Here is a 27,215-nt window from a genome sequence, read left to right as displayed (position 1 = left end):
ATATCTGTAAGCGAAGAGCAGGAAAATATGGACATTAATAAAAAAAAAAACAATCAGGAAGATCATTGGAATTTGCCTAAAAATCAAAAACCGAGTTTGAACGGAGATAAAGGAATAAGGGTGGAGCAAATAAACAACAATAAGGACATCAAACATACCGATAACCTTTGGGGAAGGTTTCCTGTAAGTCAAGATGGAATTGAAGAAGAGAATACTTTGCAAAAGGGCGCGCAGCTAGGAAAAAGTGCGTTTGAAAAAGGATGGGTAACTCACGATGTGGAAATAAGAGATCAATTCAAAGTAGAAGGACTTTTGGATTCAGTAGATGAACAGGGAAGTTTATCAAGCGAGAGAAACGTAATAAGCAAAATGAGCTGTGCTGTTGGCAACAGAAAGGACCCCAATAAGGACAGAAAGTTCTACATGGACAGATTTCGAGTCCCAAAGGTACCAAAAGACATAATCATTCAACTGAATAAGCTTGGATTCGCCTATGAGGCGACGAATTTTCGAGATTTACTTGTCTCATGTGCAAAGGTGGAGAGCGAGCTAAAAAAGGCAATAAAGCAAGAATTGACTGAGGTAAAGGAAGAGCAAAGACGATACGAAAAGCAACTAAAGGACGAAGAGCGAAGACAAGAGCAGAGAAAACGCGCTCAAGAGATCGAGAATATCGAGAGGGAGAAACGTGAAAAAGAATTAATAGAAAGAGAGAAAAGACGTGCTGTGGCCATAGCGCGCAGAAATCAGAATAGAAAACTAGCAGATGAGATCAATAGAGCCATACTCTCCACAAAAACTACACAACCGTATCGCTTCTCCTACTTTCTGCCACTTCCTAAACCTGTTATCAAAGTCTCTCCCTCGCCTGAGCCCGAGAGCGGATTTGACAGCGGTCTCTTATCCGCACCCAGGTCTCCGGGATGTGCCCACTCCGCGCGGACGGTGAACACGCAGACTGTGACGTCATCAAAGTCTAGTAGATCTTGAGTACCCTCCTTTACGTCGTCAGTATAACCGGAACGTGAAATTTTAGTACTACGCGCGTTATCGTGCCCAGCAACACAACGTGTTAAGGGCCGTCTACATGGGCAAGTTTTACCTGACAAGAAAAATTTGCTGGTGTAGACGGGGAAATTGAAAAGATTTTTACTTAACAAGTTCACTTATTCAAAAGCTGCTTGCTAAGGGCACAAAGTTCAGTGATCGTGTAGACGCTCAACAAGTTTTTCCGATGAAAGTAGTTCGTAGGCCCCCTGTTCTGATGCTTGTGGACTATCAAAAAAGCTGATATTGCTACTGTTGCTGCCACGGTCTGTCTCTATGTCAGAGGCACCATTTTGTGATGCCAATCTTTGATATATTTTTTTGTATCGCTTCTGTCTAAAGGCATTACCGGCTCATCGCACGGAAAACTTGTCAAGTAAATGTTTCTTGTGTGGACAGCACGTGTACACGAAGGACGTAAAAATTGCTGGTTGACTATTTGACTAGAGAAGTCCATGTCAATTACTGTAGTTTGCATCCTCATTACCCTCATTTAATTCACTGTTAATGGCCACCTAGTGCACGTTGCACAATGCGGCAAAGGCTTACTGTATTCCTAGTTTCTGTGTTCGGTTTGAATGAGAAAAGATAATTAATTGCAGTCACTCGTGCTATTCAAACAGAATAAACAGTCATTATAACTAGTTAAATGGTTTTTATTTCTATTTGTTTACGTTTGAAATCCTGGGTAGATGGGATGACGTTTACGACAATGCTAGTGATGATTGTGATGTTGCAGTTGACGATGCTGATGATGTTTAGGGCGATGTTAATGAAGTTGTTGATGTTGGAGATGCTGATGATGGGGTTAAAATTGTTGTGTTGATGTTGGTGATGCTGATGATGGTGATAAAGTTGTTGATGATGGTGATGACGTGTAGTTGATGATTATGAAGACGATCACATCAGTGACAACAATGATGCTGTTATTGATGCTGGTTATGATTAATACCTGATGATTATAATGAAAGAAATTGTGATGTTATAATTAAAGAAATTGTGATAATGTTAATGTTGATTTTGGTGATGCTGATGATGGGAACAAGATGATGGTCATGATGTTTAAGCTGAAGATGATTACGACGATGACATTGGTAAAAATGAGGTTTAGTTGATTTCGGCTACAGCAAGTAGTATAAAAAATACCAATTATCCTATTTATACCTAACCATTTCTAGCCCCTTCACTTCGTCCATTACTCTGCTTTATTTTCCTGTGCCTTCTTCATTACCAGTGAACAATCTTTTAGTTCCTGTGTTTGTAGTACTTTCGGTACATGCTTGGTTTAGGTATAAGCCTCACCGCACCTTCCAATCCCCTCATGCTTTGCGCCCTGAAGAGGTGATTTTCTGTTGACGAAGCCAGCCCGACGAGCTCATGTAAGCCGTACAAGTATTGCCCAACAGCCACCACGTAGATCTCCGGACCCGCCATCTTTAGCTTATAAGCGTTGAACAGCGTAAGGTTTCTCTGCACATTCGATAATCCATCGGTAATGATCAATACCCGTCCGATGGCTCCCGGGGTAGCTCCGGAGTTTTTTTTGCCGAAGAGTTCTCGCTGTGCGAGATTTAAAGCTTCTTGGGTGTTGGTAGTGCCTGCGATGAACGGGACCTTGCTGAGCTGGCGGTACGCTTCCTTCCTGTAAACATTTGTATTTATTCATTTTTTTTTTTATTCTATTCACAATTTATTGATATTCAACTTTCCCTTAACAAAGAAAAGATTCTGACAATTCAAATATTAAATAAAAATAGTAATAAAGGTGTGGCTGACTAGGGTCACGAGGGACATGATCTTCCAGTTAAACGTTGTCAAGAAGTATTTTGACACCACCGTAAATCAACCACCGATATGTCGAGCCACTCCTTTGTTATTGTTTCTCATTGAAAATACAGTTTTTTGGCAAGGAAGCTTTAAAAAAAAACACAAATGAAGTCTTACGTTCTTGACGATATTTCATGGAAAGTATCTTTGTTAAAGAATGTCAATACCCACTCCTTTGTTATTGTTTATCATTGAAAATACAGCGTTTTATTCCCAAGGAAAACTCAAAATAACAATCTACGAATAAAGTCTGATATGTTATTGACCATATATGATTTTAAATATCTTGGTTGCTTGCTTGAATCAGCCGATGGAAATGGATGCTTTTGTGGCTCCGCATTGAGCGAGAGCATAAAATGGCGGCGTGAGTAGCCTACCTTGTTGTGAAAGGAAAGCTGATCCTAGCGGTGTCCGCAAAGGTGATCGCCGCAAACCGCGTCCCCGGCCTGGACTTGCTAGTCAACAGTTTGAGCGCGTTGAGTGCAATCGTGAAGTTTCGCTGACCAAGCGAGTTGGACGAGTCAATCAGATAAACCACGTTATAGCTTTCCGACTTCCGTCGAGCCCGCACGAGGTTTTCCGACCCACGTCGGATTCGCCTCGATGGTTCGTCGGTGTCGTCATAACCAAGAAAGTTGGACATGAGTTTGTGAGCAATAGTTTGGCTAGACTGAGGCGGTGTGAGAGCTGACAAGTAAAGTAAAAAATTATAAGACATCATAAGCATTGCAAATTCTTTTGGCGCTTAAACAATCTAAGAAATTTATTACTGTGACTTTTGTGTGCTGTAAAGTAAAAACGGGATATTGTGAAGAGAAACCAAATATTTGTACATGACCAAATGCGTATTGATTGTGTTTTAGTCGACCCGATAACATACACCCCTCCTCATTTTACTAGCTCCATCAATTTCAAATGCACTCTACGAATACAAACACCCCCCCCCCCCCCGATATATATAAATATAAAGAATTAGAAATTAGAAACAAATCGTAAAAAAGTACAAACAATAGATTCTCACCATTGACTTTGCGCTCAATCTGTTTGTCCAGCTGCTCTACTGTCAGAGCATGCGCACTGCATTGCATCACCCCACCAATCAGAATCAAGGCATAAAATAATGTCATCTTTCCCCTTGTAGTTTACTGGTTTCTGAAAAAAAATTGATACAAATAAAATCTGATGTCCTCGAAAATAAATAACAACAACAACAAAAAAAAAAACACTCGACATTCGCTGTCAAGAGTAGCGTAAAATGTGACACTGATATGAATAATATGATAAATTTCCTTGAAAGTTATTTCTGAAAGTGTCGCATATGGGCGTACGTTGGGACTTAAAAAGACAACCGTGAATTTTGCAATAGCTCGCCCCAGCGCACCTTGGCCTTCGAAAGAGCCACAGGCTTCCCAATATTCGAGAAAAAAAATCCGACACTCTGAATAGTAGACGGCTAGCAGGCTCTAAAGCGTTCCATAAATGTTTCAGCATTAGTGAACGATGCACAAAATGTTTCAGCATTAGTGAGCGATGCACAAAATGTTTCAGCATTAGTGAACGATGCACAAAATGTTTCAGCATTAGTGAACGATGCACAAAATGTTTCAGCATTAGTGAACGATGCACAAAATGTTTCAGCATTAGTGAACGATGCACAAAATGTTTCAGCATTAGTGAACGATGCACAAAATGTTTCAGCATTAGTGAACGATGCACAAAATGTTTCAGCATTAGTGAACGATGCACAAAATGTTTCAGCATTAGTGTACGATGCACAAAATGTTTCAGCATTAGTGAACGATGCACAAAATGTTTCAGCATTAGTGAACGATGCACAAAATGTTTCAGCATTAGTGAACGATGCACAAAATGTTTCAGCATTAGTGAACGATGCACAAAATGTTTCAGCATTAGTGAACGATGCACAAAATGTTTCAGCATTAGTGAACGATGCACAAAATGTTTCAGCATTAGTGAACGATGCACAAAATGTTGCTTATGGACGTGAAGCGGAGTAGTTATTAGTTATTGCTGGGGGTATTTTTACCAGACATTATAAACTCATTGTACAATGCTGCTTTGGTTTTTTTTTTTTTGCTAGACAGAAGACCCCTACCAGCTCGGGCGTGAATAATTCGAATTCCCCGTTAACTCATCGAGCTGTGTTTGATGTGCTTCAGATATAGGCCTAATTCTTTTAGTAGTTCAATCATTTTTAGCTAGTTTCAGGATGCTTAAACATAGAGGAAGAGACATTTGCAATCAGCCCCCAATAACTCAAACCTTCTCTGAATCAAACTGAATTTGTTACCCTCCAAAGTTCTATTCTGTTTTTTTTTTTGTTTTTTTTTACTTGTTGTAGAGAAAATATTCAGCCAAACGCAGTTGCCTCTTACAAGTTGACGTGGGCCATGGATTGCTCAAAATTCGGCCATTATAAGAGGTTTGTGGTCATCATATGCACAATGAAAATGCACTACTGACGATACATATCCCATTCTTTACATTTGACGCACGCTACCGTGATCACTTTAACAGTTAAGGAATATGAAGAACACGGCAGAATTTTTAGGGAGGTTACAACTGTCCCCCCCATCGTGCTCACCAAAAATAATGCCATGCTCACCTGCCAAATCTCGCCAAATGCCTTGCTCGAATGCTCGCTAAATTGCAAGCCAATTGAATAAATATTTATTATTCCTAGGCTACGGTTGCGCGGGCTATAAAAGTAAACGTCGTAAAAGGATGTGATGCCGAAGGATAAGTCTGCCGGGATAAACTAATAGAAAAAAAATTAAGAAAAATCATAAAAGGCCACTTTTTTCCTTGAATTTGTTTAGTAATTTTATTGTTATTGTTAAATAAAAAAAAGTGATAGATTATGAGCAACTATAACCGCAGCAAGTTCGACAACGGTAAAGACATTTCGCGGCGAAATAGATAATACTAATTGAAAAGTATAAAACATAATAATAATAATTGAATAAAACATAAGTAGTGCAATGCTTTTTGTCTGTAACAATACGGGGAGATGTTTTCTTTGCACACTAGACTATCTTTTGCCTAAGGGCAGAAATCAGCTCCTTGCATTTTTTATGAGAAATCAGTTCCTTGGCTTCTTTCTGGACATAATGCGAGAGTTTTGGGAAACTCGAACTACGCATCTCAAGTTCGTTTAACCGGTCGTTTGACTGCCTCTGGCGTTGGCCTTTATTGGTTGTATTCTTTGGTAAAGAGCCTTAATTTTAGATAGTCATTTGAAAAAAAATCCAGCTGTAAAGAAGATATTGTCGAAAGCACAACGGAAAACCTATGATATACTAACTATAGGGCAGTGGCTTTATGGTGTTTTCTTTGGTTTGTGCTTATTGCACAAACCACAAATGTTACTCAAGAAACATGTACGTACCTCCAGAAAAGTCGCTTCACACCACTCGAAGCCGTGGAAGCTAGACACGGACAGAACATACAATAAATATATCATTCATTCGATACGAGTATGGCTCAACTTTCACTCTCACACTGTTTTTCTCACCGGGAAGTAAGGTCTATATGATCTCAGGAAATTTAAAATATTTATGAGAATAATGCTTAAAGATCATATTTCATCTTCTCATGCTGTTAACTTTGGTGAAAGTAATGCACGTCCTTTTAATTTCCTTAACGTATGCGCCACCGCAGTATGTACTGTATTACTATGGACGAAGTGGACTATCTGTCCTTACCAAAGTAAACGTTGATTGCTTCATCATATCCAATGGTAAATATGCCCCCCACCCACCCCCACACACTTCGCCTTCTAAGAGCATGTGTACAAACATGTTTATCTATCACAGTGTTTACTGTTTTCCACTGGCTATATCATGATCAGATTGCTACTATACATCCCCTCTCCTCTCTGTCTTAAGAGCATTTGCTTTTGGGACCCAGGGGGGGGGGGGGGGGGGGGGGGAGGGAAGGTGGGTGGCGCATGCTTAATTACTTTCAAAAGGTAAAAAAAAAATTAAAAAATCAGAAGGTCAACTACAAAAGCTGCCATAGAACGGTGGAAGAGAATTTAGTTTCAGGTGAGGTGTAGGAAGTGGGCGGAATACTTAAGATTGATCAATCAGGATGAGATGGTTACAGTAGATAACCCCCTCCGCATCTTAGAGCATTTGTTTTCCGGGACTTGAGAAGAGAAGACCAACTTAAAAAAAAACATAGAGAAAGGCACTTTGTTTCAGGTGTAATGGGTTAGTAGTTGGGGAGGTGGGGGGGGGGGGGGGTGGGTGCGGAATGCTCAGTCGTAACCAGGTAGTCAAGCAAAAGCTAACAAGGCGACAAGGCGAACGCTAAAAACAAAACATATTTTTTTCTTTTAAATTTTCTCGGCACATTTCGTGAGTATTGAATTTCGCGACCGCGGAAAAAATCCATCATATTTGGCAAGATTAAAGTTCGCGGATTTTGTTTTCGCGCGCTTTATTTTTCGCGCGAGCAGAATAAACAGGCCCATACCCAGGATATTTCTTGAGGGGGGTGGCGGGGCGAAATCCGAAAAAGTGGGAGGAGAAGGGGGTGAGTTTTCTGAAAAAATATAACCACCCCCGAAAGCGAAAGACACACGTTGCAGTGTGTGTGTGTGTGTGTGTGTGGGGGGGGGGCTTTCAAAAAGATTCCATGTATTTTAAGTGCAATGAACTCAGGTCTCTTTTATCTTCCAAAGGTAGAGAGCATTTCATATTATGTTTAGATTTCTACTCAACAAACATGCACAAATATGCCAGCCTACAAATCTCTTCCAAGCCTACAAATCTCTTCAATCCAAGCTGTAACAATAATATATTCATTTTTGCGCTTTACGACTTTTCCTACAGGGAATTGCATTACATTCTAAATAGTGGAATAAATAAACACAAGTTTGAAATGGTTTGTTTTGCGCCACTGCTAAAACAGAGATATTCCTAAGGTTTGAGTATTACCCTTTTCTCCTTTGCTCGACGAAGGGTTACACCCATAACGTCAATACAAATGCCACTCAACCTGGCGTTTATCTTTTTCCCTTTCTATCAAACCTACGCTCACACCACCTAGTTTATTTTTTCTACCGGCTTGTTTGTAATATTTGTAATCATACGAAATACATAATGATTAGTCCTAATTTTTGATATTTGAAGCCGCATTGTCACCAGTTTACTTTCGGAGGTCCGACGGAAACCTCAACCGTGTAAAGACAAAAGAATATCCGAGATATTTAACAGGCCATCCGCTCTAAATTATCAATCAAACTTCCAATGGACACACTGCTTTCAATATTTTGAAATATTTTTTCGCGTTTTCCGTTAAAAATCATCGGAGATTGATACGTAATCGATCGGAAGTAAACTGGTGACAATGCGCGGCTGTAAAATAACGCGATATATATTTTCTTCTTCTTTTATTATATTATTTTTCTTCTAGGCGGTAGCGCTTATTCTACAATTTCCATGCGCAAAACACACCCAAACAGCGGTCAGTGGTCATGTAAAATGCATTGTTCCTTTTACTGTTTTCCTTTCTAGATGCATTTTCTAAGACTTGTTTCTAGAATATTATATTTCTTCACTGCAAAACACACCCAAGCTATCCTAGTCCTCAAATGGAACACGCAAAACTGTTACTATTTGTCTAGGTTTTCTTTAGCGTGTGTAGCTAATTTGTGTATAGAATGAATTTTTGTCGATCTTTTTTCTTGTTGTCATGACTACACTCGTCACTATGACAACGTCGTGCTTCAAAGTCTAATATAGCGACGGTGGTCTTTTTGCAACTTCTTTAGTTGTCTTTGAGCAACGGAAATACTTCTTGTCTGTTCATAATTTTCCTCGTTGTTATGGCAACATAAACCATTGCTATGGTTTCGGTGTTGGGAAATGAATGTATTCAAAGTCCCTGCCCTCGCTGTTATGATACAAGAACTCTTCAAATCTCGGAATGAGTTGGACGATTTTGACAAAGTCCTTCATGCTCCGCACTCGATAAAGATGGTGACTTGACGACGTTGCTAACCCAATGATCTCGTGCATACCGTAAAGATACTTCCCCACTGCCACAACGTAGATTTCCACGCCACGTTTCTTCAGCCGGAATGCGCGATACAGTGTCATCTGCTCCTTCACGTTCGACTGACCATCCGTGAAAATCAAAATCCGTCTCCGCCCGGGTCTAAGAGGCCCCAATGTGTTGTTAAAGAAGATCATCTCAGCGAGATTCAATGCCAGCTGTGTATTTGTCTTACCGGCCATGTAAGGCAGGTCGTTAAGCTTCTCAATAGCTTGTGATCTGTTCGCGTATCTGAAACTGATTTCCGCCTCTGTTGAGAATGTGATCGTGCTGTATACAGTGCCAGGTAGAGCTTTTTCCGTCAGCAGACGTAAGGCCACCTTCTCACGGTTAAAACCTCGCTTGCGCACAGAGTTCGAGGAGTCCACCATGTAGACGACGTTATATTGATCCAGCGGCATTTGCCTTTTCGAACGAGAGCCTGCGGTATCGTCGTCCAGCGATCGCCTGGCTCGGCGTAGAGCATGCGCCTCAGCGTCGAACCCGAGAAAGTCTCGTGCAATTTTCATTGCTGTCTCCTTTCTGCTTGGAATGCGGTGAAGATCTGCAATCGAGTCATGCATATTAGAACAATGACCTTGCAGCATTAAAAGGGCAGTGTCATGCTAAGAGCTTTGCAATAGCATTCCGGCCCGGACACAATGAATTTTAGTCAAATTCTAATATGGACTTATGAGCTTTTGCTAAATTCAAAGGAAATGACCATAAACTGTCAATAAACATAGTTGTCAATAAAATATAGCAAAATATTTTAACAAGGCATTGACAGCTAAAACTTGAACTGTTTGTAGGCAATTAAATGCCTACACTGGCTCCAGACATGCGCAGTACCATGACGCTAACCCCTTAAACTTCTGTTACTAAAGACATTCTTTATGTTCCAAATGTAACAAGCTCCGAACAAATACATTATTAATCTTCTTACAATGATTACGTCTATCGTTAAAATTTCCACAGACAAATATTGTATTAAATGCCTCTACCTCTTTCGATTTATAAAACTGTCCTGTTTATATTGTGGCCATTATCATTAAAAGAGCAAATCATTGCTGGATTATGATATGCTCTGATCTCTTTAAGTCCGGAAAGTCTCTACATGATACTGTCGGTTATTCCACTGGCTATCAGTCAATCTCTATTTGGAAGGAAATCGGTGATTACACGGACGATAAATGATAATCGTTATCTCTCCGGATTGTTTTCGTGACCTAGTGGGATTGTGCACGTGTTTTAAATCGTTCTCGTGCCGTGAGCTCCTTGTGTGGCATAAAGCACGCAGAATGGGTTTGGGTCCAACGAGAATTACTGCTGTTATAAAGGGGGGGGGGGGGGGGGGGTGAATAAGGGTATGTAAATCCGCCGACCCGCTACATTTTTGGGGCAAATCTGTGGATCCTCATATTTTTTTTTTTTTCGATTCGCATGGTTTGACAGATAAAGAAAAGCATCGATTGAATTTTTTTTTAAATCCTAAATTTGGACCGTCAAAGCAGTCAAAATCCAAAATCCGCGCCCGAATTGTGAAGTGGTCCGTGATCTGCCGTACTTCCATAATCCGCCAATCCGCTGAAATAATAAAAAAAATCCGTAATCCGTGAGCATTTCGGGGCCGAATCCGCCGATCCGCGAACATATCCCCCCCCCCCCCCCCCTTATAAAGAAATCCTACCACATCTAAAATACAATTTTAAAATGTATGCTTTTTCTCGCTTCCGAGCACGGGCGACGGACACCAAAGTGTTACCCGAATCGTTGCTGTTGCAGAGTGCGTGTGGTGAGAAATTGATTAAAGCACCTGTATGTAAAAATTGCAAAGAAATGCCTTTTCATTGCGAATCACATCTGATTTTACTTATCATTCTATGTCCTAATTTCTGATCCTAAATGACAGAGTCAACTCCTCCGAGAATGCTAGCCCTTTAGATTATCCATAGCTACATTTATTGTATAGCGGTAAGGTCTAAAGGCAGGCATATAATTAATAATCTGCGTAATTGTTCTTAGACAGGGAAATGCAGTAAATCATTGGGTTGCAATTTTAGTTAAAAATTTATTTGGAAACAAAAAGCTGGTTCTGTGTGATTGCACTTCCTTGTATAAAATAGAAAACACCTTTTAACCCTTTTCATTTATGTTCTCTGTATGCAAACTCCTGATCTTTGTGAGCATTACAAATGTTTGTTTTTTTTTAGATTACCTAACCCGGATGTTTATTCCCTCTTAACGAATTTTCTGTATCATTCAGTAACTTTTCCTTGGACTTTTTTTTTCTACAGGAATTCTTTCTGTGATATGTGAAGTCTTATACACTGATAAAAAAAAGCATATCAATTGTTATTAAGGCGGGTTTGGAAAATATAGATTTTTGATCAGATCCGTTATACTATAGGGTGGATCATCCAGAACTTTGATAACTTTTGACATACGAATGGTATGTTATGCTGCTTCAGCTCTCTCTAGTCGTACCTATTAAAGAGCGACGCGCGCGCTCCCGTGCTCACAGATACTTTTAAGCTAGCCATACTAGCATGCCAGTATCACAGTTTTGACTCGACTTTTAAAGAAGGCCAATCACGCCGCCATTTTATGCTACTGCCGACGCGTGCTATCGTGGCCACATTGACAGTTTTGTGAAATAAGCCAATCAAAACCAAGCCAGCCTTTAACGAGATAAATGCCACCTTATATTGTAAAAAGGAACTTATTCTTTTGCGTTTGATACAACAAATAATGCCAACTTTCCCTGACAAATATGACTGACTGACTAATGACTGACTAAGGGACCTATGATGCATTACTGGTCACAGCATATTAAACGGCTTATCTTTGCAATTCTCAAGCACCAAAAAGATATGTCAACGAGAGCAAATCTGACACTGAACTATTCGAGCACTAGAAAAGTAAAAATAAAATATCTTGTTCAGAACATTTCGAGGACTTACAACGTTGGCTTTTTATAGATATACCATAATGCATTCCACAATTGTAGAAAGTTTTTAGAAAGCTTTGTATTTATTCTGTAAAGTTCTAGAAATTATAAGTACGATAGAATTTTGGATACAGGCTATCAGACTGCGGTTTAAAAAAATCAGTTTCCGTTTGTGACATTATATTCTCGGGTGTACATCCGGGAGATGGCGCAAGATCGGTTGATTATCAGGATATGTTGTCATCGTTTTCCGGCATGCATTTTACATGGAATTTGAGACGATGAAACATCGGCTCAATGATCACAACAAGAAAATGCGAGTAGTCGGAGAGCAAAAGAATGGGGCTACAAACGGACTCGCTAGCAAGTGAACATGTTTTAGGATGCGCAAGTTATTGATACCGTATGGAACGATGAAAAAGCATATCATGCCTCGCATTCCGGCGCGCTCGCCTTCTATGTAGCCCACCCCCCCCCCCCCTTTTCCCCCACCTCCCTCAAGCTGTTAGGCTGTGGCTCAAGAGACTCACAAAGAAAAATCCGTTGAGAAGCCTTGTTCGTTTGATTTCGTTTGATCATAATTTGGAGCAACTTTAGTATACCCGTCCGCAAAGAGTTCACAATGGGACTTCATCTCGATATAGAAAGAGCCAGTAAATACAAGGGAAATGCAAATAAGTGGACAGATATTCTATGTAGCCTGCCTGTGAGCTCTGATAGATTTTAAGGCGCAAAAGCCCTGAAAAAGCTTGGGTACTGATTCATCCAAATCATCGAGAGTGATTTTTAAAATAGCTTACAAAGCCGAGTTTGCAGGTATTCAAGAGAGAATCACACCTTCGCTTAAATGGAAGAGATCGCGATTGAAAAAAAAAACGAGATTCTTTGCTAAATTCCCTTGATTTAAGAAAACATCCATCGCCCTCTCCCTGGGGCTTGTTTAAAGCGCCTATTATCGAGGAATTATCGCCATCCAACAACTAAAACCACATGAACAGCGGGGCTCCTCAAATCATCGATGTCGTTTGTCAGCACTGTTGTTAGTTTGTTAACTGAAAAAATCTATGCGGTTTTGTGATGTGGTCGAATAACATGCTTTGGATGTTATATTATATACCTTATGTGACTTTCCTTTTTATCAATTGAGATATACGTGTGTTAAAGGCTAGCGATGTTCAAAGTAAGCCGTGTGTGCCGTGAGTCATGGTGGTGGGTGGGGCAGTGAAAAATAGGTTTTAACAAATTGAATGTGACCATAGCCCGTACCCAGGAAATCCGAAAAAATGTAACTAATTTTTCCGGGAGGGGAGGGGGGGGGGGAGGTAATAAGTTCTCTGATATTAATCTGACTATCCCCGAAAAAACAAAATGGGATTTTTTCATGCCTTTGCAGTATCTCCACAGAACGTTTATTGTCGGATTTGGCTACGTACTAGAGTGATCTAGCTTATGCTTCGTGGTTTTGTCTACAAATAGAACATCCATTGGGAACCAAAAGTGGACCTTGGGCTGTTGTGGAGGGGGGGGGGTGCGTTCGCAACCCCTGCACCCCCTTGGGTACGGGCCTGCAATAAGCTTTACTCTTAGCGTTTAGAGGCAAATGTTTAAGCCTATTTTGATGAGGTTAGCAATTCAGTTTCCCTCATTTACGTTTTTATTTTCATTTTCCCCCTGTATGCGTGATGATCTAAGAACTTCGAGCGCATCTTCCCCTAACACAGGAAAGTACACGCAATACTCCGGAAATCTTTTTACTTGAAAACCAATTAGTTTGAGGAAAATACGAGTAATAAGCTGATCTGAAGCTTCCTTAATGTTATGACGCAGATAAACTCAAGAGGCGATGCCACTCAAAGTTAGGAAGAGGGCAATCGAGGATACTCATAGACTCGAGTTATTTTGTGAACGGTGATTAAACATACATATAACATGTCTATGTATCTACGGAAACCTCTACCAAATAGTCTCGAGCAAATGAAAAAAGCTACTAAATAGTTTCGTTGAAACGCACAGAAAAAAATTCGCAGGAGCGAAGAAGTTTTCTTAGTGACAAATTGTCGAGCATGCGAACATTGGCTGCGACCACCTTAAAAAGGGCAATGAAAACACTGCCCAAGGACAAATGATTGGATAAGAACTATGTTTCAAAAAATTAATCAAGTTCTAAAGATTTTTTCATCGATAAACGTCTTTATGAAAAACACATGAAGAGTTTAACAATTAGTTAACAAAAGCCATAAGCGCACTTGAAGTTTTGCGACCTTGCTCTATTTTGAGGGTCAGGTGTTGGGTTTTTTATAGGCTGAGAGCTGTGTGGGAGTCCTCTCGAGCTAAGAGATTAAATGTGCTTGTGGATACATCACGCTAAAGTTTCCCCTTCATTCAGTCACTCAAATGATCAATAATAGATGGCGAGTCAAAGGTTTTGTGATGAAAGTAATTTGAAATACTTATGTTTGTAATCATAAACCTATTACGAAAAGTACGCCATCTGATAAGTCAACCAAGGACGGACAACTATTTTCTGAGCATTTAGAGGCGAATGTGTAAGCTTATTTTGGTGAGCTTAGCTGTGCCTTGTCAGCTATCCAATAAGAGTATCAGCAATCACTCAGGAAAGAATTAAACACTACACAGGACCTGTCCCCCGACCCGCCCCAAATCCTTTTAATTCTGAGAAATACTAAGCAATTTACGATGAACGATGTGCCAATTAGCTGGAAGAACTTGGAGGTATTTGTTGGCCTCCCCCTCCTGAGCTCAACTCGCCCGGTCTCTATCTCGCTTTTTTGGACTCAGCATTGACGCGATTGGAAAGTCGAGAATTTAATAACAGAATCAGTTGTCTAGATTTCAACACTTTCTCTAGTTCCCTTTAGATGATAAACAATAAATTAGTGGAGTATTACGTGAAAATACTGAATGCTCTTTTTAAGTCCTTACCAAATAGCTAGACAACAGACTTTATAACATTTTATACTTCTGAAGACGGGAAACATATTTACTAGGCCCTAACTTCTCTAGCTCTCTTGAATTGGTTTTGAAATATTGAGATGTTGCAATAAAAAAACCGTTTTTACAATAACCATGTTTGAGCTTGGAATGTTTTTGCACGAGATTCGTCTATTGCCGTTTTTGACAAAATAGATCTACCGTGTTTATCTCTTTTTTTTTCGCGTTCCATTGTTGCCGGCCCCCTCTTATTATAAACTTACAAACGTTTATCTTTCGATCGTTTTACAAACCCATAAAGTCCTTTAAACGTCTCGTGGTACTTACAGCTAAAAGGACTTCTTCCTCTTCCGGCAGTTTCCCAAATGCTACCAACCGCAACACATAACCCACCAACGAACACGAGAAGGGAGATCACCGTACGAATACTCATACTCACAACTTGCGTCTTCGCAACTCAGAAGCTCGATAAATGCGTGTCTTTAACACGTTGCTGTTTTATCTTAAGCGGCTCTGGCGACTCTTTTATAGCCAATAACTCGGCTGTCGATAATTAAATGAAACTTATACTAGAATGCTGACGAGATTTCTAGCGAGCTTTTGTAGACCGATAAGAGAGGTATCCTCTTATAACATGCTTTGATTCACACTTCCTACCCGTCGATGATAAGCGCTAGGAACTGAAGATCACCCCTAGGGGCTGTTTTTCTTCATGTGTGACCTCGTGTCATCGGATACCGCGTTTAGGAGTATTGTGGTTGTGGTATCAAGCAGTTTTGGCAAAGCTTGTGTTGTCTGTGAGGACTTGATGATAAATCCTCACAATGAATGCTCTTGAATGTCGCGCGAGAGGTTCAAGAGGTGGGACGTTTATTGTAATGGGGTGGGGTGGGGTAGGTTGGGGTGTGGTGTGGTGTTGTGGGACGGATGTATGTTGGTGTGGTGTGGTGTTGTAGGATGGATTATGTTGGTGTGGTGTTGTGGGATGGATGTATGTTGGTGTGGTGTTGTGGGATGGATGTATGTTGAGGACTTGACAATTTATACTGACACTATGTTCTCGAGTTCACATTTGTAGCTAGGGTGGGGATAGGAACTATAGGGGACAATAGGATTGTTAGGACAATTGTCGATTTATATCCAAGTGTGTAACGAGATCAAAGAGCCGGGGTGGGCTGCCACCGAGAGTTTGAGTTGTTCAAAGAAATATAGCTGTTAGGCAATTACTTTCATCACAGAACCTTTGACTCGCCATCTATGATTGATCATTTGATTGTCTGAATGAAAAAAAAACTGATGTATTTACAAGCTCAGTTGTCATCTTAATTAAAGTGGACCGAGAACCTTAAGACCCTCAAAATAGAACAAGGTCGCGAAACTACAAGTGCGCGTGTGTCTTTAGATAACTAAATGATGACCTCTTTATGGGGTTTTCATACGTAGAAGTTCATTAAGTTTTGAGACAAAATTAAAGCTAGCCATATGATGGCTAACACACAATAATAAAGTATATGATAGTCCCCAAATGACGCAGATGTCACATAAAAGTGGTCCTTTTCCCTGTTGAATCCTCTACATTGGCCTTGTAATTAAAGGCAAATGCACAGGTTTTAAAAATCTTCCTTGTTGTATCTAAACAATGGACAGCCCTATCTTCATTAAACTAGCCCATTCCATAATGCGTCTTTAAGCGCGCTCTTACCATCACAATTGCTTTGCTATGAAATAGCAAATGAAATGTTAGGGTCTTGCATGACAAATTTGGCAAAAGCTTCAAAGTACTTCAACCATTTGCTTGGCAATGGTGCCTTTATTATCAATAAATATGTACAGTATTTGTACGCCTGCTCTAGGTTCAAATTACTAGCAATAAAATCACGACTTTGGCAAATGTCTGCAATATGGAGGTATTATTAAGGTTTCCCTGTTAATTTGTCTGCCCAGATTTGAATGTGCGTGCATAGTAACATTAGGAGCATGGTGACATTCGTATTGTTCTCCAGAAGAGGCCTAGGGCGCAATGACTACATCTAATAACACTTCTCTGTCGTCACAACGCCTAAGCAATGGATAGCTTTAAGAAATGCCGCAAGCAAGTTTATATAAGTCCTGTAATTTACGTCTTTGTTTAAAAATAGGGCTAATAAATAGGAGCTATTTGATATTTGACATATGAAGAAACCGTTGTCGTTTTAGGGGTCTGGTACTCAAGAATTTGAGCTTCTTTTCAGAGGCTTTCTCCATTGACTACAGATGGTCACAGTCACTGTTGTTCTCTTCTGAATACAATTCACAAAGTTTGCGAAGCACCTGCGGTACGGCAGCCCTAAAAATGACAAGAATCGTGCAGGTTTTCCAAATAAGGAATATATTAGTTTCCTTATATGGAAGTGACCGCGTCTGAAAAAACGACAATTTTTGGCTAAATTTTATTGATATGCGTGGGGAGAGGCTTTGTTCCTCTTTTTTATCAGTCAGTTTTGCTACTCTCATTGTTTTCTTCAAAGACGAATGCGGTGCTCTTTTCTTGCTTGATTTTCATTTTAAAGGCCTGAGCCTTGCTTGCTTACTATCGATAGTAAGTACACTAGTACAGCTGAGCTTTGCATTTCTGTCTATAATAACCCAGACATCTATACATCGGGTACTTAAAACTGCACTTTTTTTCCTGAGATAAAGACGTCAATCCTTACCGAGTTCCAGGGAAAACGCTGGTCTGTGGTCCCATTTTCACTGACAGTGCACACAAACTAACTCACGTTTATTAATTAATGTGCATACTAGGCGAAGCAGTTCGTACCTATATGGGTGTGTATAAGAAGAGCTATAATAAAATAGTAGAGCATATATGTTTTTTTAAACGAACTTCCCTACTTCAACTTATATTACTTTGTCGAACTATAGGGCGGAGGAAATTCTTTATATACAGGAAAACACGTACATATCACACTTGTTTTGGTACATGGGTGGCAGCACATGGGCTCGTAGCCCATATCAAACATTTTCCCCACAGATATTTTTCATCGTAGGTATTACCTTATATGAGCATAGATGCCCATATTTAGAAGAGCTAAAGTTTCCCAGCTCCCCGATCTCCAGAAAACCATATCAATATTTGGGTGACCTTCAAACCCGCTCGGTCAATCTCTGGGAGGCCTGGGTCTAAGGGCTTTTCAAGATTAGTGAGATAAAAATTTGACCGAGCTGTCAGGTGTTTTTGGACAAATTCTTGCCACGAGTCTCAAATTGACAGGAATCAGCATTTTTCACCATATTTTCTGGAGATCAGGGAGCGGGAAAACTTTAGCTCTTCTAAATATGGGCATCAATGACCATATAAGGCAATACATACGAAGGAAACTATCCTTGGGGAATATGTTTGATATGATGGTAAAAAATACTGATTTTTGTAAATTTGAGACTCCAGGCAAAAATTATTAAGCAAAACTTGCTCGCTTGGTCAAATATTATTTTACTAATCCTATAAAGTCCTTAGACCCAGGCCTCCAAGAGATTGACCGAGCGGGTTTTAAGGTCACCCAAATATTGATATGCCTACCCTAATTGGAAAAGACATGCATATCAGAAATGACCATGCCCTACCCCATACAGACAACAACCTGGAGTCAAACCCGCCCCCCTCCCCTCCCCTACAAGCCATGTGCATAACCCATTTGATATGGCGGGGGTTGTATCCAACCCCCGCCATATCATTATTCCTGTGGGGACCGTAAGCTTTCTGCTTATATAATGACGTCTGCGCTATGTGTTATACGCCCAAGCGTGGACCATTGGGTTGCTGATGTAGAAAAAAGTTAAACAGTCATCTATTTGTGTGAGCTTTTCAAACGCATACGCCATTGATTGGTTATTTACTGTAATCATATGAAGGAACCGTTGTCGTTTTAGCGGTCTGGTACCGAGGAATTTTAGTTTCTTTTCAGAGGCTTCCTCCATTAATTAAAGATGGCCACAGCCACTGTTTTTCCCTTCTGAATACAATTTACAAAGTTTGCGAAGCACCTGCACGGAAAACCGTGCAGGTTTTCCAAATAAGGAATATATTAGTTTCTTTATATGGAAGTGACCGCGCCTGGGAAAAACGACAATTTTTGGCTAAATTTTCTTGATATGATAATCTCCTACTTGGTACAGAAAAAACAAAAACAAAAGCAAGGGTAAGAACGGCCAAATGACTAGGCTACAGTCGCATGGTAGCCTTATGTTACGGAATACTCATAACAGACGTAGTCTCTGTCACGCAATACCTATTGTAAGCTAAATTGGTCACGCAATACCTATGGCACGAAAAATTGGTCACGCGATACACTTCCATTATAATATATGTCACGCAATGAGTAGCGCACATAGTCTCGGTCAGTCACTCTATCTTAGTTTCCTCGGGAGCGGTAAGGCCATGGTGGAATCATCCTAACGACCCGCGCGAATCCCGCAAGTGACTCGACACGAAAGAGGTGCTTTTCAAATGAACTTGCCATTCCTAAGATCTCCTCAATCCCTTCTATGTACTTTCCAACAGCGACTACAAACACCTCTACACCCATAAGCTTAAGCTGGAAGGCCTGGTACAAAGTCAGCTCTTTATCAACATTTGAGCGCCCGTCAGTAACAATCAGCACCCTCTTGTGGCTGCGCATGCGCACTCCCGATGTCTTATTGGTGAATAAATTCCTGCATTCCCGCAATGCGTCTTGGGTATTTGTTCGGAATCCCAGGAAACGGGCACTGTGTAGGAGCGACACGGCTTCCTTGGGACTTTTGAATGAAAACTCAATGTGCGCATGCTCAGAATATGAAACTGCTGAGTAGATAGTCGTTGGCTTGGCGCGTGAGATGAGGATACGCAATGCTCTTATTCCCGCTCTAAAACCTGTCTCTTTTATAGACCCAGAGCTGTCAACTGCAAATATTACGTCATAGAACGACGCTTTTACATCACGCTTCGTCCGACTGGCTCCCGGAAACTCGGGTGCTCTACGGAGTATTCGGTGAGTACTCGGATCGTCGGGTTCATCGATGATAAAGAATCGCTGAATTCTTTGTGCTGTGATCATATGTGGTGGAACTCTCTCTGCTATCTGTATGCCTAAGACAAAAAGCAGATAGGTTTCAGTAACAGTTCCTATGTTTTACTCCTAGCTATGCTGAAGGTGAACCTGCAGCTTAATTACTATTAATGCGGCTTCCTTCAAATCAATAATCACATAACAAACTCGAATTTCTTCATCGTTTATGTTATCAGTGTCCTGAAGGGTTAAAACGTGATCCGGGATTCGCCTAATTTTTTTAAGCCAGGAAAACAGGATAATGATTACTTGGAATGGGATTTGTCTACCGGGAACGGGAATCATCATGCTCCAACGGGAACGGGCTTTTCAAATCTCTTTTTGTTTATGTTATAAAATGTTGTTAATCTATATAACGTTTCGCTTTAGCAAAAATAGATAGCAAAAACTTTAAACCTTGCTGCTCAGCGGACTTCACATCCTAAGACTCTTTAATTTTGGGCTCATTTTTAATCAGAAGATATCATCAACGCCAGACAAAAACATCAATAGCCCCTAATCGCCAGAATGTTTTTTAATAAGTACCCTTAGACCTTAACGTATATTAGTGCTAATAAAGTCGCCTTTTGCGGGACTCGAGAATTGCCTACGGGGTTAATATGACGGGTATGATAAATGCTGATGATGTGCGCCTGGTCTGATACACCGATATTTTTGAACCCTGGTTACTCACAGCTCCGATAACTCAAGCTTAAAACAATATCCCCGGGCCATACATCCACCTTCTTAGTCACAGCAACTTGGACCTCCCATAACTCGAACAAAAATCGACCTCCCATACCTCTTCCCTAGCTTTCTTACTGTTTATCATTGTGCGGACTTCAAAATAACAATCTACGAATGAAGTCTGGTTGACGTTATTTAATTGAAAATATGTTGGTTACCCGCTAGAATAAACCGATGGAAATGAACAATTCTATTAATGCAATATAATGGACACTCTTCAATGTTTCAGTATAATGTCAGTCAAACTCTGTAAAATTTAACTCAATTCATCATTTGCGTCAGTTTCTTAGAGTTCCGCCTTTATTTCAAGGTAATGCGCACGTACGTATTATTACAAGCGGCGTCACTAGCGCATGGCGGGTAAAGACGAAAGACGGTTTTTGCGCCAGCACTGCCTGCCCGCTATCTACCGCCAGATAATGATTCGTTTTGTAAAAGGCGGTAAACTCATTAGGATAGCTGGCTCGTCTTATGGAGGCATAAGATAAGATTTTGAAGAAACAGATCAAGTACAGAGACAAATTAATTCCAAGAGTGCTTGAACCATCCCGTTGCGAGCACTTGGGAAATTGCTAGAAAGCCAAAGCATATCAAAGAATTGTAGTATGCGAGTATTTTCTTGGATAATTCTACTGGACCCAAAGGGAAAGGAAGTGAAAAGGGAAAGGAAGTGAAAATTTGACGTTTAGGCCCTTAAGAACTTATGTACAAGCAATCCCCCCCTTTTTGCTGAGGGGAAGGACTAATGTTCGAAACATCAGTGAAAAATCACTGTGATTTCAGAAAGGCATCTAAAAGATTAAGACTAAGATCCTGTGGTCCCTACTTCTAAGCTATATTTTAAGTCAATCTTTCCAGGATAGGTTGGAAGCCTCGCATCCCCCAAATGGTCTCAAAACAGTGGTTTTTCTTTCGCGATACCCCTCTTCAGTCACGCCAGGATTAGCTTAGGTAAACTCTATATAGGGGGAGGAGTAGGGGTTGCTTCGCGCTTCTTCTTTAGCATCAAATTAAATCGCATTCCTTGTACTGTTCGTGAGCTAGAGATACTGTGCTTAGCAGTATTCGCTGGGCCACACCCCTCTCTACCAATTAAAGAGCTTTAATCAGCTGTTGTATAGCGTCCCCAAATCAGCCGATGGAAATGGAAGCATTGTTATATAAGGTGCATTTTGCTAGGGTGACAAAATGGTGGCTGACAAAAACTCTTTAAGAAACGCGCAATAAAGAAAAGAATGAAACGCTTCCTTCAAATAACCGTATCAGATAATCGAAAACCCTTGACCATTGCATGTACTGATAAAAACCTTTTTCATGTAGTCGACATTTCTGCAGATGAGACCAGCTGTAAAGTGTTTTTGCTGTTTTCTCGTATCTTGGTTAATAGCCAAGGTCAGATAGGCAACATCATAACACAAGAGGACTTAAGGGGGGATAATACAAAAGACGGATTACAAGAAAGAAAGGAATTGAGTTACAGAATTGAGTATACAACAATCTAAAACGTTGTTAGCGCAATCGGAATTGGCGGTTGGCGCAGGGCCATTCTACAACCAAGCGGTACCATGGATATTAAATATTACTACCAAATGCAGAAAAATATATATAAGATGTATGGTCGGAGTTTATTCATTTCCTTTATTCTTACACGAATATGGCAGTGCCCATAAAACACCGTTAATGATCGTGTAACTGCTATTTGCCATGCCATTCGCTATTTGCGCTGACAACGCTTTTTCCAACAGATATATACTAGGAATCAATATATGTATTAAATGAAAACCGAGAAAAGAGCTCCCTCTTTTCAAGTATCAGTTAAGAAACCGAAAAAAAAATATGTCAAATTAGAGAGCGGTCATTAATTACTGGGGGTGGGGGGGGGGTGGGGGCAAATATGTAGGGGGGGGGGCTACGCTTTTTGGGGCGCTAAGTGGGGTCACATCTTTTTGGGCTGTCATTAAAGGGGGGGTCACATTTTTTGGGCGTCTGATTTAAGTCTGGTTTAATTTAATACTGAGCAAGAGAGTCATTGTTGAAAAGAAAATTGTATTAAGTTCACAATGTTTCCTACTATTGTATATCTAGCTCCATATTGTTCAGGTACCAAGCTTGTCTTTATATAAATTAATTTTGAGAAACCATCTCATGGTTGACAGACAAAGCTGCCCGTTCAAATCAGTTGAACAAAACCTGGACTCAAATGTCTTTGTAAAAATTGTCGACGACGTAGTCGTTTTCTAGCGACACCAGTATTTGTTGTTAATCTCTGTGCCACTCTTAAACTAGCGAAAGTGAAGGTTCATACTTTAATTAAATAGGACAAAATTGCCATGCTAGTTGATCTATATTTTAGTAAAGGTTATATTCAGCTACACTTCAGCTAAGTTCAAACGTCGTATTATCCATGGGCCGTATTCAAGGCAAATGCGTGCAAATGTATCAAGTCGATTTGTTCATCTTCATTTGCAAGCATTTGCATTGAATACGGCTCATGGATAATCCGACGTTTGAACTTAGCCTTAGTATGTATATGAAGTCTCTGTGGTTTTATTGAGTATAAACATTGCGTGTGTGTGTGTGAGAGAGAGAGAGGGAGGGGGGTGGGGGTTGCAAATTTTTGGGCTTCCGGTCTAGGGGGGGGTCACGATTTTTTTGGCTTGGATTTGAGGGGGGGGGAGTTAAAATCTTCAAGCCCAGGGTTTTGTAATTTGCCGCCCCCACCCCCTCCCCCCATTAATTAATGACCGCTCCCTTTAGATAGCCAGGAAACCAATCTGTTTAGTGATTATTCGCTACCTCCCTTCTTAATAGGAGAGCTGAAATCAGAAAGGAGGATAAGATACTGTATAGTCGATAAGAAATAAAAATGGCAACACATGGCACAAGTATCTCCATGTGTCAGCAAAAGCGCGGATTAAGTCCTACGAGCGTCGATGAAAGGAAAGGCATAAGCAAGCGAAATATTGCACGTAACAAAAAAAGTGCCTTTAGAAATCTGAGCTTTTACAATACAATTACAACCAGCATAACAGGCTGCATCTACATGGAGCCGATCCTGCGGGGGGGGTGGGGGGGGGGGGGGGTAACTTATCCAGATAAAACACAGCACAAAATTGAAAATTGCATATTTTCACACGCGTTATGGTTTCATTTATCTTTCTTTAGCGTTTCGGGACTTTATCAATACAAAAGCATTCACTTCCTTTGGAAGGCGCCTGCTCAAACTTCTTTAGCTTCGCCATTTGGTAAAATCTTCCTCGTGTATCATTTATCTGGATGTGGACTGATAGGAGAGGGGTGCCATATTGTTTTCAGACGTCGTATCTCAGGTCAACACAAAATACCACCCTGGTCATATCAAGAACCAAAAATCATGAAAAAACACGATAAAGAAATACGTGCAGAGAATGATATTATTGATATTATTGAATGATAATATTCCTTGCGAAATGTAAGGGATTTGACTTCAGCAAAAGAGATAGGATACTTTGCATTGATAGGATACTTACAATTTAAGAAGTTTAATTGTCGATATATTCTTTCATCTCAAAACTGTTTAACACAAGTTGTATGATTGTGTGTGACGGGGTCTTATTTGTATCCGGAGCTTACAGAACATTCGCAAATATCCCTTTAATAACAGCAAGTATCGCCGAGTACCATAACAGCCGGGCAGTAACTTTACAGCAACGCGCGACATGAATGTAACCAAAATTTCAAACTTAATCGTATTTTAAAAACTCACGCAATATTCGGAAATACTACTTACGCTTACTAAGCCATGTATCGTCACCCGCTGTCTCCCAAATGTCACCCTTTCCCAGCCCTGTAAAGAACGCAAGTATTAGAAGAAGACCTAGATATCGGACGACCGCCATTGTTATGCCGCGTGCTTAGGCTAAGCCTATGGTTAACTCCATAAGAACACATTACCTGTTATCAAAGATCGGTAAGTTTATCCGCTAAAAGGCACGCGATAAGCCTAGATTTTCATGCGTGCTTTTGCTTTCCCGTCATCAATCGTCAGCAGATGTTTCTCACGAAGACCAGAAAGAAATCATCGCGTTCAAATGATTCACACATCCTGCGTGGAAATTAGGCAGTTTATTAATCGTCTGTACAAGCTCTTTGTTCTTATGTTTATTTGACCAAGTTCCGCTCATCGAGATTCTTTATAGCTATTATCCATAATTGTCGATTATTTGACATCGTTTACTTTCTAGAAAATACGGGAAACAATTTTATTTCACCGTTAACAAGATGAATTCTCGAGTGATAAAACATTATGCAACGCGTACTTAAATCCTATGAACCACACGAGTAAAAAACGTATTTTAGAGGGATTACTAGCTCTCTCGACTTAGCACAAAACTTTTATCTCATCGTAAGATCTTAAGAAGATACAACGCTAATCACATTATCGGTAGCGACCATTAAACCTTTATACGAGCAAGCACGAAGATGACCTCTAGGTTTTCTCGTTGCGTAACAGCAGGTCTATCGCCTGGTGTGGGGACCAAGTGAGTATTTTAAGTCTGTCATCGGTCTAGATGCTCTACGATTCTTGGCATAAAGCCCTAACGTAGTTTTAGGAAGAAAGCATCTTTTTCACACGCCCCTTCATAACCTACTTCCCGATTGGAATGACTGGCTTTATGTATGAGGTAGTCGAGGAGCCCAAATGCTGACGGGATAGTCACAGTTGCGCAAAGACTGACGGGGTAATTAGGTGCTCGATAGTCACAGCGCGCAAAGGATTACGGAGCAGTCGCGGCGCGCAGAGGCTGACGGGGTATTCAAGGATCGCAAATGCTGATGGGAAAGTCACAGTGCGAAGAGACTGACGAGGTAATAGGTGATTGATAGTCATGGCGCGCAAAGGCTTACGAGGTAGTCACGGCGCGCAAAGGCTTACGATGTAGTCACGGCGCGCAAAGGCTGACGGGGTAGTCACGGCGCGAAATGACTTACGGGATAGTTACGGCGTGTCAAGGCTAACGGGATAATCACAATAATCAAAGGGTGGAAGGATAGTTACGATGCGTTACGGCTGACGGGGTAATTACGGTGCGCAGACATTCACGGCGTAATTATGGTTCTCAAAGGCTTACAGGGTAGTAGCGGCGCGAAAAGGCGTAGAAGATAGTGACGGTGCGCAAAGGTTGACAGGATTGGCGCTACGCAAATATTCACGCTTTTGCAAAGGCTTCTGGATGGTTATGGTTCGCAAAGGTTGACGGGATAGTCATAATTTGCAATGGCTGACGGGATAGCATCATGCGCGAAGGTTGACGGGGTATTATCCTGCTCAAGGAGCACTAAGGCTGATAATTTTACATTTGTTTGTGTGCTGAATTTTTTTATTCTTATTAAGTCATAATAGGCAGTTTTGTACTCTCGTACGAGCGAATTTGATATGCCTGCTGTCTGCTGCCGCGGCGGCGAATTCGCCGATTTCTCGACGTCTAATTCGTCTGGTACTTGCAATCAACTTTCCTGGCCATTGCCGGCGTTTGAATTCACTTATACGAAGGTACAAAATCGCCTTACGTATAGGCTTTAATCTACGAATTGTGATTATCTGCACTGGTGTCTGTTCTTTTAAAACATAAAACATAAAACATATGCCTTTTTACCATCGAGCCATTTTTTTTCTTATTAAAGCTAATTAGAGCCGCATTGTCACCAGTTTACTTCTGGTCGATTACGTAACAACATCCGATGATTTTTAAAGAAAAACGCGAAAAATATTTCAAAATATTGAAAGCAGTGCGTCTATTGGAAGTTTCTTTGAGGATGTGATTGATAATTTAGAGCGGATGGTCTGTTTAATATCTCGGATTTTAAAAGATTCTTTTGTCTTTCAACGATTGAGGTTTCCGTCGGACCTCATGAAGGAAACTGGTGATAATGCGGCTTTAAACGTGCGCTCTGATCAGTTCCTGAGTACACACGCAAATTGACGTCATCAGACACGCAAGAATATCCAATTTGAAATTGTGCGCTATTTCTCAAGTCCATTTTTCCTTCTAGATACTGCTACCCTGTTTTACAAATAGATATCATTTTTACATGCGTCTGTACTCTAATAGATACTCAAATAATGATATCACTATACGTGCTATGAGCACGCAAAGTACCCAACGAGACGAAGTCGCGTTGAGTGACTGATGTTCAAGTCTGTTGTTTTATACATTTAAAACGTTTTTTGAGTTTCTTTAAGGAGAGCGCGCAAATCCGAGCCAAGCGTTTAGTGCCTTCTATTTTACCATATGTACCTTTGACCAATCAAGGCGAGATTGAAGAGTGTAGTTGTATAAAACTCATCTAGATGTTTCAAAGGCTTTTTTGTATAGCCGACCATCACCAAACGCCTATATCTATGTGAAATTGCTTTTGTATCATTCTGCTTATTAATCAAGAAAAGTGAATAGTACAAAGATTCAGTGTGTCCGCTGGTAGTCATAGCCACTAAGGACGCATAAATATAGTTCGAGCCTCGGTTCGAGGGGAAGGGCTCTCAAATACCAGCGATATCATGTTTTTGCATTGTTTTTTTTTTT

The 27,215-nt window shown here is 40.5% G+C and overlaps 3 protein-coding genes and 1 long non-coding RNA gene across 4 annotated transcripts in view; 1 reads left to right on the top strand and 3 right to left on the bottom strand.

The window, feature by feature from the left end:
• Positions 1–1,687: 1,687 nt before the first annotated feature.
• On the bottom strand, positions 1,688–6,383 carry LOC5522321 (cuticlin-6). Its single transcript, XM_032367658.2, has 4 exons — positions 6,284–6,383; positions 3,896–4,026; positions 3,252–3,561; positions 1,688–2,689 (listed from the first exon to the last, which is right to left on the bottom strand). Exons 2-4 carry the CDS (start codon positions 3,999–4,001, stop codon positions 2,293–2,295), a joined length of 813 nt encoding a protein of 270 aa, XP_032223549.1. The 5' UTR covers positions 4,002–4,026; positions 6,284–6,383; the 3' UTR covers positions 1,688–2,292.
• A 15-nt stretch (positions 6,384–6,398) lies between these two features.
• LOC125560670 overlaps positions 6,399–27,215 on the top strand; it is a 33,880-nt gene continuing 13,063 nt past the window's right edge. Inside the window, exons 1-2 of the long non-coding RNA XR_007306752.1 lie at positions 6,399–6,634; positions 19,746–19,848. This is a non-coding gene — a long non-coding RNA (uncharacterized LOC125560670). The remainder of the gene's footprint in view (positions 6,635–19,745; positions 19,849–27,215) is intronic.
• Positions 8,279–15,536, bottom strand: LOC5522207. Its single transcript, XM_001642028.3, has 2 exons — positions 15,167–15,536; positions 8,279–9,502 (listed from the first exon to the last, which is right to left on the bottom strand). The coding sequence occupies exons 1-2, from the start codon at positions 15,270–15,272 to the stop codon at positions 8,748–8,750; spliced, it is 861 nt and encodes a 286-aa protein (XP_001642078.3). The 5' UTR covers positions 15,273–15,536; the 3' UTR covers positions 8,279–8,747.
• Positions 17,261–24,579, bottom strand: LOC5522208 (integrin alpha-X). The gene is made up of 2 exons (XM_001642029.3): positions 24,422–24,579; positions 17,261–19,946 (listed from the first exon to the last, which is right to left on the bottom strand). The coding sequence occupies exons 1-2, from the start codon at positions 24,528–24,530 to the stop codon at positions 19,231–19,233; spliced, it is 825 nt and encodes a 274-aa protein (XP_001642079.3). The 5' UTR covers positions 24,531–24,579; the 3' UTR covers positions 17,261–19,230.

Source organism: Nematostella vectensis, chromosome 15, assembly GCF_932526225.1.
Source record: "Nematostella vectensis chromosome 15, jaNemVect1.1, whole genome shotgun sequence".
Lineage (NCBI taxonomy): Eukaryota > Metazoa > Cnidaria > Anthozoa > Actiniaria > Edwardsiidae > Nematostella > Nematostella vectensis.
This window is presented reverse-complemented; position numbering and strand designations above follow the sequence as displayed.

Coding starts and splice junctions, on each gene's coding strand:
- LOC5522321 (XM_032367658.2), bottom strand. CDS start 4,001: ATGACATTATTTTATGCCTTGATTCTGATTGGTGGGGTGATGCAATGC. Junction 3,562..3,895: donor GATTGAGCGCAAAGTCAATG/GTGAGAATCTAT, acceptor TTTACTTGTCAG/CTCTCACACCGCCTCAGTCT. Junction 2,690..3,251: donor AGCTTTCCTTTCACAACAAG/GTAGGCTACTCA, acceptor AAATGTTTACAG/GAAGGAAGCGTACCGCCAGC.
- LOC5522207 (XM_001642028.3), bottom strand. CDS start 15,272: ATGAGTATTCGTACGGTGATCTCCCTTCTCGTGTTCGTTGGTGGGTTA. Junction 9,503..15,166: donor AGGAAGAAGTCCTTTTAGCT/GTAAGTACCACG, acceptor ACTCGATTGCAG/ATCTTCACCGCATTCCAAGC.
- LOC5522208 (XM_001642029.3), bottom strand. CDS start 24,530: ATGGCGGTCGTCCGATATCTAGGTCTTCTTCTAATACTTGCGTTCTTT. Junction 19,947..24,421: donor CGATACATGGCTTAGTAAGC/GTAAGTAGTATT, acceptor TTTTTGTCTTAG/GCATACAGATAGCAGAGAGA.